The sequence below is a fragment of the Triticum urartu genome, chromosome 3A, assembly GCF_056163025.1.
Source record: "Triticum urartu cultivar PI428250 chromosome 3A, HENAU_Tu73, whole genome shotgun sequence".
Taxonomy (NCBI): domain Eukaryota; kingdom Viridiplantae; phylum Streptophyta; class Magnoliopsida; order Poales; family Poaceae; genus Triticum; species Triticum urartu.
Window position 1 is genome coordinate 565618198 of NC_141875.1, and position 12690 is coordinate 565630887.

At 45.9% G+C, this 12690-nt stretch overlaps 1 protein-coding gene across 2 annotated transcripts; it reads left to right on the top strand.

Moving 5' to 3' along the window:
- The first annotated feature begins 9269 nt into the window (after nucleotides 1-9269).
- LOC125545131 (ADP-ribosylation factor 2) lies at nucleotides 9270-12349 on the top strand. 2 transcript variants are annotated; one of them, XM_048709007.2, is made up of 7 exons: nucleotides 9270-9441; nucleotides 9884-10039; nucleotides 10340-10410; nucleotides 10602-10721; nucleotides 10987-11105; nucleotides 11603-11684; nucleotides 12052-12349. In XM_048709007.2, the coding sequence occupies exons 2-7, from the start codon at nucleotides 9892-9894 to the stop codon at nucleotides 12055-12057; spliced, it is 546 nt and encodes a 181-aa protein (XP_048564964.1). In that variant the 5' UTR covers nucleotides 9270-9441; nucleotides 9884-9891; the 3' UTR covers nucleotides 12058-12349. The 2 variants fall into 2 exon arrangements, with proteins under 2 accessions (XP_048564964.1, XP_048564963.1); XM_048709006.1 differs by lacking the exon at nucleotides 12052-12349 and having other exon boundaries at nucleotides 11603-11693.
- Nucleotides 12350-12690: the final 341 nt, after the last annotated feature.

A 12690-nucleotide genomic window follows, 5' to 3' on the forward strand; every position in this document is an offset into this window, starting at 1 on the left:
GCTACCGGAATGTCATCAACAATAGTAACAGGGTCTTGCTGACGGAATTGTACAATGAGGTGTTCACATAAGCAGGAGAATATTACTCCTTAGATCATATAGATCACAAGAAAGATTAAACCAAACAATGGAAAGGAAAATATGATTATTAGATTAAACAGAACAATGGAAAGGAAAATGTGTTAAAACACATATTCCAGGGGTATATCCCCCCAAGGACAAGCAAAGCATGATATCCTTGACTGGATATAATGTAGAAAACTCTTTAGGTAAGGTGAGAGAAATTTCATGACACTACTCATAAAGTGGTGTTTGGGTAACTGAGCAGGAAACATTTAGCATTGGGCTTCAAATGTTCTTGTTGATAATCGGAGTACCACAAACAAGCTTCAAGATCGCATTGACAAGGTCACTAGGTAAAGATCAGACTTTGGATACACAAATGATCCATCAGGAACAACTTATAGAATAAGTCTTACAATTTCCTCATGGAAGAGTGGCTAACCTTGCTAAAAGGAAACTATAACAATAGGTCCGCTGGGCAGGTGTGTTAGGATGACATCACCTTATTGGGTTAAAGACCAATGTTATAACTCTTGGGAATATGTTCCAACCATCGAATCTGACTGAGATTCAGGTCTGATTGGTGTCAGGATACCCCAGACTCGGGATGCCTGAGAAGAAAAAGGTGCAACTCCAATAAACGAGATGACATTATAAGATTATCAGGAAATGAACTATGGAAGCAAGTTTCGAATCATGAGTTCATCATTAAACCAAGGAGAGGATGAGGAGGTGGCTGATGAACTCAGCGACAATGAATCGAGATTTCCAAAAGATGGATTCCCACCAGTATTCGAACAAGGAGATAACATTTGTCAGATCAAATGATATAATGAGGTATGCCCGAGGAAAACATACACATTTAATATTGATTGAAAGGTGCACCCAAAATATGGGCTTAGGTAGCACGATCAATGTTAGAATGGTGATTCGATAACCAACGACCTAAGAATGAAATATCGATCATTAACTTCAAAGCAATAGGGTTGCCAGAAGTTTTGAAGCCGCACATCATAGTTCAACTGTCGGTTTCCCGGTTAGAAACAACACGGGGACCAAGGAATGAACGAATATGGCAAGAGGTATCACCTGTATCAAGATCTCTTAAGAGGTGGTGAAATTCTCACGACATTCTTGACATAAAAGATGGTAATACTCAAAGGTAAAGAAGAACAAGTGTTGGATAGCAAGGAACTCAAGGTATAACACAAAACACGAACAAGTTTGTGTTGAACGGAAGGCAATAAAAAGGTTGATGATAAAACAAATCATCGAGGGCAAGGATGGTATTTCTCATCATGAATTCAATTGATATCCTGGAAGAGCTCAGAATGTTGATGATGATCATGAAAATTTTTGTTGAGAGGCTCCACGAAGAAGCAATTGAACAGCGGCTACATCAAGCAACAAGACTAATGCAGAGAAAGATTATTGGAACCACGGATACTACACCAACTCAGAATCAAGCTTGCTGTTCAAGGTGAAACGATAAGACAAGGAAGATCGACGTAATCTTAGCTCATCGCTGAAAGTTATGCTCCCGGAATAAGGACCGGGTAGCACAGTTAAAAATTAGCCCAATAATGGTATAGCCGATCAGCCTAGGAATGACTTGAAGGATTATTAAACTCATAAGCAACGAAAATTAATTAGGGTTATCGAACCGGAATGTGGAATCGGTTCACATATCGGTGTTCTGGGTTGACGACAACCCAAAATCCAGAAAAATTGTAATCAGTGAGAAATAACAGTTAATGAAGAACCCATAAGAAGTTATGCAGTCCCATGACATTACCAAGATATCATAGTGTAATACTCGACAGTAGATCAAAGTAAAGGTTGGACAGGTGCAATGATCTGCACAAGACAAGTACTCCAACTTGTCCGAGAAATGGTATTAAGGAGAAAATATGGTCGGAACCATGATTGCAAAGGACCAAACATAGATACATGACGAACTTATAACAAGGGGATTATTATCATTTTCAAGAAGCTTCGATGATGAGTTCCACATCGGGTCCATGGGCATGAACGTAAAGGCTCAAGGTCGACTCCCACTTCTTCAATGCATAACCTTTCATTTTACTTCTCGCTTTTGATGAGACTGTAGTGTAGAAATTTTATCTGGCGAAACAACAGAAGAGTATGACTCGCGAAAACTTTCAGGTTCATACGGTTGGGGGAAGGCATAGGTTCAACCCATCGAGGCATCTTAGGAGCATATACCACAATTTCAGGAATAAATAACACAAGCTCGATAGTAGAGCATGCTGGAGAAAGCAGAGGATACAATTTACCAAAGGCATTATGTATCCGAGGAAAAGCTCACAAGCTTACTTGAATATGAAGGACACTGTCAGATAATAATCCACAAGAGGTCTAGTGGTTCACAAAGGAGCTGATTTGAGTATCGGTACTCTATCAAAGGAAGAAGGAATGCATGTGCATCGGATTATAGAAACAACTGACTAACTCAAAGCTCAAATGCAAAGGAGTTATGAATTCCAAGACAAGGGATCAGGAGCAATGCTCTGATTAGGGATGGATAAGTTGAACAGCCTTAGGGGTACAATCAATGGCAATTTGAGTGGTCGAGATCCAGCTCATGTCCGGAATGACGTCTGAATCGGAAGGATAAATTCCAGGGAACAACGGATGATTGTGTGCATTCACACACATTTTGAATCAAAAGGATCAGAATGACAATCACAAAGGTTTTTAAATTAAATTGCTAGACCAATGGAATTAACCGGAATGCAAGTATGCAAGAATTCCAGGAACAACAGGTTGTTGAGGATTTTTGAAAGATCAAATATTATTTTGAAGTCTTTTGCGGAACACAAGAACAACTGGGAATGAGTGGATACTCGATAAGTGCGAGGAATTATCCGTAGGGGTATTTCTATGGCAAGGAGCTACAAGGCAGTGGTACAAGGGATTCTTAAAAGTCGGAGAGCAATTCGATGCATCTTGTAACAACAAGGGAAACTCAGAGTAATTGTATGAGCAACAAGTGTATGTCGTTACCCATATGGACATATCGGTAGTTGGGAATTGAAAAGCAGAGGGCACAAGGGTCTCGGGAATGATCGAAGAGCATTTTCAAAATCTTCTGGTGCAGTAGACGATCGTCTGTGATAAGGGGCTCTCCGGGAGAAGTAGTTATGAGAACCTAGAGTCAGATTTAGTAAAATCATTTAACCCAAATAGAAGAGAGATCAGAGTCCCATAGTAAGGTTCAAGGAGTAAAAGATCTTAATACCACCCAGATGGCGATGTGGGCCCGTAAGGCACACAACCATGTTAGTAAAAAGTTTTGTAATGTCTAGACTCGACTTCGGCCTAGGGGTGCGGAAGGGGGATTCCTACAGGCAGTCGGCTCTGATACCAACTTGTGACGCCCCCGATTTGACCGTACACTAATCATACACGCAAACGTGTACGATCAAGATCAGGGACTCACGGGAAGATATCACAACACAACTCTACAAATAAAATAAGTCATACAAGCATCATATTACAAGCCAGGGGCCTCGAGGGCTCGAATACAAGAGCTCGATCATAGACGAGTCAGCGGAAGCAACAATATCTGAGTACAGACATAAGTTAAACAAGTTTGCCTTAAGAAGGCTAGCACAAACTGGGATACAGATCGAAAGAGGCGCAGGCCTCCTGCCTGGGATCCTCCTAAAATACTCCTGGTCGTCGTCAACGGGCCGCACGTAGTAGTAGGCACCTCCCGAGTACTAGTAGTAGTCATCGACAGTGGCGTCTGGCTCCTGGCCTCCATCCTCTGATCCCAGCAATCGGGTATAGAAAGGGGAAAAGGAGGGAGCAAAGCAACCATGAGTACTCATCCAAAGTACTCGCAAGCAAGGAGCTACACTACATATGTATGCATTGGTATCAAATGAAATAAGGGTATCATATGTGGACTGAACTGCAGAATGCCGGAATAAGAGGGGGATAGCTAGTCCTATCAAAGACTACGCTTCTGGTAACCTCCATCTTGCAGCAGAAGAAGAGAGTAGATGGTAAGTTCACCAAAGTAACATCGCATAGCATAATCCTAACCAATGATCCTCCCCTCGTCGCCCTGTGAGAGAGCGATCACCGGTTGTATCTGGCACTTGGAAGGGTGTATTTTATTAAGTATCCGATTCTAGTTGTCATAAGGTCAAGATACAACTCCAAGTCGTCCTGTTACCGAAGATCACGGCTATTCGAATAGATTAACTTCCCTGTAGGGGTGCACCACATTTCCCAACACGCTCGACCCCCTTTGTCCGGACACACTTATCTGGGTCATGCCCGGCCTCGGAAGATCAACACGTCGCATCCCTACCTAGGCACAACAGAGAGGTCAGCACGCCGGTCTAAATCCTATGGCGCAGGGGTCTGGGCCCATCGCCCATTGCACACCTGCACGTTGCGAGGGCGGCCGGAAGCAGAACTAGCCCCCTTAATACAAGAGCAGGCTTACGGTCCAATCCGGCGCGCGCCGCTCAGTCGCTGACGTCATGAAGGCTTCGGCAGATACCATGACGTCGAGTGCCCATAACTGTTCCCGCGTAGTTGGTTAGTGCGTATAGGCCAGTAGCCAGACTCAGATCAAATACCAAGATCTCGTTAAGCGTGTTATCTTAAAGTAACCGCGAACGCCGACCAGGGCCAGGCCCACCTCTCTCCTAGGTGGTCTCAACCTGCCCTGTCGCTCCGCCTCCAAGTAACAGTCGGGGGCCGTCGGGAACTCAGGCCCACCACTACCTGGATGGAGCCACCTGCCCCTTCAGCCCCCACATCAGAATCACTTGCGGGTACTCAACGAGCCAACCCGACTTTAGTCACCACCTGTATAGTATGTATGTATAGTATATGCCCATGATCAACACCCGAGTGATCACGGCCCGATAGTATAGCATGGCAGACGGACAAGAATGTAGGGCCACTGCTGAAGTACTAGCAACCTATACTAGGCATGTAGGATTTGCAGGTAAGGTATCAACAGTTGTAGTAACAATGACAGGCTATGCATCAGGATAGGATTAACGAAAAGCGGTAACATGCTACACTACTCTAATGCAAGCAATATAGAGAAGAGTAGGCGATATCTGGTGATCAAGGGGGGGGGCTTGCCTGGTTGCTCTGGCAAGAGAGAGGGGTCGTCGACACCGTAGTCATACTGGGTAGCAGCGGCGTCGGTCTCGGTGTCTAGCGAGAGAAGAGGGGGAAGAAACAATAAATATTAAGCAAACAGATCCATAGCGATGCATGACATGACAAGTATCGGTGCTAGGGGTGCCCTAACGCGGTATGAGGTGGTACCGCTGAAGGGGGAATCATCCGGGAAACGATCCCCGGTGTTTCGCGTTTTCTAACAGATGGACCGGAGGGGGAAAGTTGCAGGTTTGCTATGCTAGGGACGTGTGGCGGACGAACGAGCTGCGTATCCGGATTCGTCTCGTCGTTCTAAGCAACTTTCATGTAGAAAGTATTTTCATCTGAGCTACAGTTTATTTTATATTAATTTTAAAAGATTTAAATCATTTTTAGAATTTATTTAATTATTTTAATTTAACATTATCCAGAACAGTGTTTGCTGACATCAGCATGATGTCAGCGTTCAACATAGGTTGACTAAGTCAAACTGACTAGTGGGTCCAGTGGGACCCACCTGTCATACACTGTTAAGTTAATTAGGGTTAGGTTAAACTAATTACTGCTTAGCTAGACTAACAGGTTAATTAGATTAATTAAGTAGGATTAATTAAATTAATTAATTAATTTTATTATTATTATTATTTATTATATATATATATATTTGTAAACAAGGGCGTGGGGCCCCAGTGCCATAGGCCCAGGCCACAAGCGGGCACTAGGCGCTAGCGGGCAGCGGGCGCTGGGTGCCGTCCCGACTGGGTGCTGGTCCAAGCCAGCCGGGGCCGCAGCGGGGGCACGAGCGCGCGTCCCGGCGATGGCGGCCGGACGACGCGGGGTGCGATGGAGCGCGGGTGCGAGACAGGGGCGGCGGATCGGCGAATATGCCCGCGGTGGGCTCGACTGTGACAGGGTTCGGCCGGGGAGCAGCGCAGCAGAGGGGGGAGGCGAGGCGATGCAGCATCAGGCCGTCGGCGAGGCGCGGTGCGGGCGAGCGGAGGCGCGCGCGCGGTCAGCGGGGCAGGGGGCGAGCCGGAGCGGGCGCAGCAGAGCTGGACGGAGGGCGCGAGGAAGCACGGACGGGCGTGACAGCAGCGGCAGAGCACGACGGAAGCTGCGGGCGAGGGGCGCGGTGGCCGGTGCGGCCGGGCGCGTGTGTCCGGGCAGGGTGCGTCCATGGGCGCGGGCTGGGAGCCCAGGGCGCGGCGCGCAAGCGGGGCTGCGGCCGGAGCGCGGCGAGGGCGAGGTGAGCGCGCATCGGGCGCGGCCGAGGACGACGCGAGCGCGTGTAGCTGCAGGGACTGGGGCGTGCGGGCGCTAGCGACGTCGGGAGATGGTCGAAGCCAGAGGAGCGCGCGTAGAGGAACGGGGGCGGTGAGGCTTGATGAAGCGACGCGAGGAGGGGACAAGGACGCGGTCCGGCGGCGTCGTGGCTCCGACGAGGGGGACTCCAAGCGGATGTGACGTCGGGACCGAGTCCCAGCTCCAGATCGAGGGCGGCGCGCGGACAGACGTCGAGGCAACTCGGGGTGAGGTGAGGAGGAGGCAGTGACAGGGCGGGGCGGCGCTGAGGATGGGCGCCGCGAGGTGGCTTCAGACGGCGGCGATGGACAGCGCCGGGTGGGATCGATCCCGGTCCCGATTGGATCGGGAGTGGGAAAGAGAGAACGTGGGGGAGGGAAAATGGGCGTCGACGGGGGGTTGACCGTGGAGTGGGGGGGGTTATGAAGAGGGAGTGGGGGTGGGCCGGCCCATTCAGGCGACCGGGGTCCATGTGGACGGCCAGCTGGGCCAAAAGGCCCAGCAGGGGGAGGGTTTTCTCCTTTTCTTATTTTTGTTTTGTTTTTTTTACTTTTTTACTTATTTCCTTTTATGTTCTAATTTCTAGTTTCCTCTGATTTTAGTTTTATAAAACCACAAAAGTTGAACCTAATTTAGTATCACTAACTATACCTTAGCTACAAAAGGATCAAACCCTAAACAAAATAGTCTAACATTTTATAAATAATACAAGGCATTTATTAAATTGGTTATGTTGTTGTTTTATTCATCGTAGAGTATTTAAGCATTTTATAAAAGTATGGTTCCCCTATCATAATAATCTATGTAATATTTGGTTCACTCCGAACATTTTAGTTTTAATATTTGAAAACCTTTATTGTTAGATGGATTTTGAACTTCAATTTGAATCGGTTTTGAACTACCGCGAGACTAGCAGCAGTAATTGAAGTGACGTGGCATCATTAGCAGAGGGTTGCTGTAGCTTAATTATCCGGGCGTCACACTATGGTCCATAGTTATTAGCTAGATGGCTTCTTCTCTCTCTTTGGATCTCAATACAAAGTTCTCCTCGATTCTTTTGGAGATCTATTCGATGTAATCTTCTTTTGCGGTGTGTTTGTCGAGATCCGATGAATTGTGGGTTTATGATCCAAATTATCTATGAACAATATTTGATTCTCCTCTGAATTCTTTTATGTATGATTGGTTTATCTTTACAAGTCTCTTCGAATTATCAGTTTGGTTTGGCTTACTAGATTGATCTTTCTTGCAATGGGAGAAGTGCTTAGCTTTGGGTTCAATTTTGCGGTGCTCGATCCCAGTGACATAAAGGGAACCGACACGTATTGTATTGTTGCCATCGAGGATAAAAAAGATGGGGTTTATATTATATTGCATGAGTTTATCCCTATACATCATGTCATCTTCCTTAAAGCATTACTCTGCTCTTATGAATTTAATACTCTAGATGCATACTGGATAGCGGTCGATGTGTGGAGTAATAGTACGAGATGCAGAATCGTTTCGGTCTACTTGTCTCAGACGTGATGCATATATACATGATCATACCTAGCTATTCTCATAACTATGCTCAATCCTATCAATTGCTCGACAGTAATTCGTTTACCCACCGTGAATACTTATGCTTTTGAGAGAAGCCACCAGTGAAACCTATGGCCCCGTGTCTATCTTTCATCATATTAATCTTCCAATACTTAGTTATTTCATTTGCCATTTATTTTACTTTGCATCTTTATCATAAAAATACAAAAAAATATTATCTTATCATATCTATCAGATCTCACTCTCGTAAGTGACCGCGAAGGGCTTGGCAATCCTTTTATCGCGTTGGTTGCGAGGTTCTTATTTGTTTGTGTAGGTGCATGGGACTTGAACGTGATCTCCTACTGGATTGATACCTTGGTTCTTAAAAACTGAGGAAAATACTTACGCTACTTTGCTGCATCACAATTTCCTCTTCAAGGAAAAACCAACGCAATGCTCAAGAGGTAGCAGGCCACGATGTTGAAGTTGCAGCGCATCTCTTTGGGGATCCCATGTCTAGCTTTGAGCCACCATTGTTCCATAGTACTGAAATTGTCATTGGGCAAGATTATGCCCTCTTTCTTGACTATTGCTTGTTCTTGTTGACCCCGGCAACTTGTAATCAGCTCTTTCTTTCCTGCCATCTCCTCGAAGCGGCGAGATTAGAGTTTCTCGTCATGCGTACGCAATGGCGAGATTTCATGTCAGGTTTTTCAGATCGATTCAAGGATTCAATGGCGACAACTGCGGCTCCCGGACGCTGGTCCTTAGGGGCACGTGCACAAAGACTTGCTGGATGTCATCGACAAGGTCAGGCCGGCTTAGATATGGGAGCGGCGACAGCGGCAGCTCATTCTGGCGGCGACAATGGTCGTTCAGTTGTGCGTGGACCTAGATGTAATTTTTATTATGTTTGGGGTGCTTTGTATTTCCGGTGAATCTTTATAATAGATATGATATTTTTCATAAAAAAACTCTCTCTTCTGCTTAATGAAAATGGAACATGCTTTTGCTTGTTCTTTCTTAAACAAAAAGGAAAAAAAATCACCCGCAAAAAAATAGGAAAAAAGAATCGTATACGAGCAAAATCGAGCCTTACCCTGAGTGGAGCCGACGAGGCCCGCACGCCAGTAGGAAGCACCGGAGGAGGAAGGTGTCCATGCGGTGCGGGCTGCGTGCGACTGGGCGCGGTGTAAAGGCCACGTGAGAATGGGCCTCGCGCCCTTCTATATAGCCCGCCATCGGGCCGCCCGGTCTGCACATCACCGCACTGCACGACAGCCATCCTCCGTGCGGTTCCAAGCTCCTACTCCCACGCCCGTCCCCCCCGAGATCAGGAGGAGCACGCCCGCCGCACCGGAGCGCCGAGACCTCGTGGCCTTCGTCTCCACCCCGGTGAGCGCCGCTGCCTTCCCCCTAATTCCGCCTCGTACCCCCCGGATCTGGCCGGTCCTGCCGATTCCGTCGATGCGCGCCGCGTTTTGTTCGGTGGATCACGCGAATCCGCTCGTCGACTCCACGGGGTCCGGGCTGGGCTGTTTCCCCTCCCGCGGGGCTTCCACGTTAGTATTGGCGAATCTGTTCGTTTCCTTTGGCTTTCCCCGTCTCACGAATCCGATCCGATTCCGCCAGATCGGCGAGGCGAGCGGTTGAGAATTTTGCGGATCTCTTGGCTGGGAGGGGCTGCACTCATTCCTGCTGAATTCTGTGGGCTGTGCTCCATTTGCTTGGGCGTAGGGGTGTGTGTGTGGGGAGATGCGGGTGGATTGGAGTGGATCTGTGTAGATCTCTGGGTCTCGTCTAATAAAACTTAACTGTTCTCTTTGTTGTGGTGCAGGAGGAGAGATGGGGCTCACGTTCACCAAGCTGTTCAGCCGCCTCTTCGCCAAGAAGGAGATGAGGATTCTCATGGTTGGTCTCGATGCCGCTGGTAAGACCACCATCCTCTACAAGCTCAAGCTCGGCGAGATCGTCACCACCATCCCAACCATCGGTAAGCTGCTTTCTGCATTCTCTGCTTCCACGTCTGGTCATGTCTCAAATGTAGGAGCATAGCACAGTATTTACAAAAAAGAAACTTAAATCATATCGAGAGAGCACTGCTACTGTAAATCTGCAATGTAGATATATACTGCTAGGAAGGTGAATTTAAAAGGCACCGTAGCAAAATCAGGTGTTATCATTCGATCTCACGGTGACCAGAACTTAATAGTAAATAAAATAGGGATAGCCAGTTACTACTAGCTGGGTCTCACTTTCATTAATAAAATCTGGCTAATTTGGAAATTTGCAGGATTTAACGTCGAAACTGTTGAGTACAAGAACATCAGCTTCACTGTTTGGGATGTGGGGGGCCAAGACAAGGTAAGGAAGTCTAGTCATGATTTGCTAATTGTGTCAGATTAAGAAATCATGTCACCCCTTTGTGAATCTGTTCCTCTCCCTTGGGCGGAAGATCAGATCTGTTTTTACACCGATGTTGTTAGGCTTATGTTGTCACAAACTTCAGCCTGGTGCCTTAGACTTACTATTTTATTGTTTTCTGATTGAAACAGATCAGGCCCCTGTGGAGGCACTACTTCCAGAACACGCAAGGGCTCATTTTTGTTGTTGACAGCAATGATAGGGAGCGTGTTGTTGAGGCTAGAGACGAGCTCCACAGGATGCTGAATGAGGTACTGCACTAGTGACTAGTGTTGTTGTAGTTGTTCTGAAGTTTCCCCAATTTGCAAATATCCTGTCTGAGTTTCCATCTATGGTAATGTGAATTTTTGTTCAATAATCAATAAATATGTGAATATAGCTGAACTGTCAAGTCAATATTCGTTTTCTTATATGCTTAGTCTGTGCTTTATTGAGAATTCACTAATTGAAATTTTAGCTTCTCTTTCCATTCTATATTGAAATTCATAATTAATGTAAGATCTTTCTGTGATATAGGATGAGCTGCGTGATGCTGTGTTGCTTGTATTTGCAAACAAACAAGATCTTCCTAATGCCATGAATGCTGCTGAAATCACCGACAAGCTTGGTCTGCACTCCCTGCGCCAGCGGCACTGGTAAGGAACTCCACACACATAATCCCTCCGTAAAGAAATATAAGAGCGTTTAGAACACTAAAGTAGTGATCTAAATGCTCTTATATTTCTTTACAGAGGGAGTAGTTCAGAAGCTATTTACGTTCTAATATCTTGGTCAAAATTTCCCTGGTGTTCTGCTGTTTCTCAGATTCTATATGCTGCAGATATTTGTAATTGTGAACTTCAATTTGTAATAAGAGTTATTTGAAAGTACATGTAGTGTATCCCCAAAATAAATCTAGTATAAACATACTTATTTCTGTTAAATCACATAGGGTGTAACTCTGAAAATAGACCATCGCCCTGTTTTATAGATAAAGCCACATGGTCGAATGATATAGTAGTTCATAGGGTGTACCTGGGGATCATGAATGTGTCTTGATCTTAATTTAATTCCATGTTGTTGCTACACTACTTATCCTGTCTAAAATAATTATTGGTGCTGGTGCTAAAATAAATTATTTCCTCTGGTGCAGGTACATTCAGAGCACTTGTGCGACGTCTGGGGAAGGGTTGTACGAGGGACTTGACTGGCTCTCCAACAACATTGCCAACAAGGTATATTAGGCTCAACTGATCGTTATTCATTGAATATCTTCTCTGTGCTCTGCTGAATGCTTCTAAAGACTGCTGCACTTGCTTAAATGATATGGCCCTTAGCAGCTGTGACTGAGATAAACAAACAGACTAGCCCACGACACACTTCTGCTGCTATTTATTATAACTACTAAATGCTGTTTGGTACGTCTGTGCTTAGATTAGGCACACAATGACACAATGAAGTTGAACAGTCTCACACAAGCACTCCTCTCTGTTCTATGCTATACCGTACTTAACAAGCAGCATAGCATCGCACACCAGAACTTGCGCCTTGTGCTCTGATCCCCTGTGACTAACAGCACATCCTCTTCATTTGTTTGCACAGGCTTGAAGCGCCTCGACAAGTGCTTCATCAAGAAACAAACGTGCTGGATGTCTCAACAACTCACTGCTACCATTTTACATATTGTGATATATATACACTGTACAAGAGATAGTATGTGTGCGTATGTGACAGGCAGAAGCTCCCTTCTTTAAGTGAGCTAGTATCAGGTCAGGTTGTCTTTTTTTGTATGGATATTATCAGTTGCTGTTCGGTGGTTTTACAAGGTTTAATGTGTCGACGATGTGTGTCTGAACCCCTATCTTTTCGAGTTTTGTTAAGATTGAATTGTGGTTGCCAATGTTGGTTGGTTCAGTTGAGTGATGTGGATGGTACCTGTTGCTAACATACTTCTGTGAGCGATGTTTTCACTAGTTGTGCTAGTTCGGATCTGGTTCTGCGCTTTCGGTCTGGCTGTCGGCATCGTCGCACGCCACCAACATCTTTGGAGATCCACTCACGCACTCGGTGATGGGTGCACCACCATGCACATGCCATTATGGGTTGATCATTGCCGCATACGACGTAGGTGGGCATGGAGTTGTATACTTAAATTTATTTTTGCAGGAAGTACACTTTGTACCACCTCCGCGTTTAGATCACTACTTAGTTCACTTCCACCACATGGGCACACAACGCTTA

Coding starts and splice junctions, on each gene's coding strand:
- LOC125545131 (XM_048709006.1), top strand. CDS start 9,892: ATGGGGCTCACGTTCACCAAGCTGTTCAGCCGCCTCTTCGCCAAGAAG. Junction 10,411..10,601: donor ATGTGGGGGGCCAAGACAAG/GTAAGGAAGTCT, acceptor TGATTGAAACAG/ATCAGGCCCCTGTGGAGGCA. Junction 10,722..10,986: donor TCCACAGGATGCTGAATGAG/GTACTGCACTAG, acceptor TCTGTGATATAG/GATGAGCTGCGTGATGCTGT.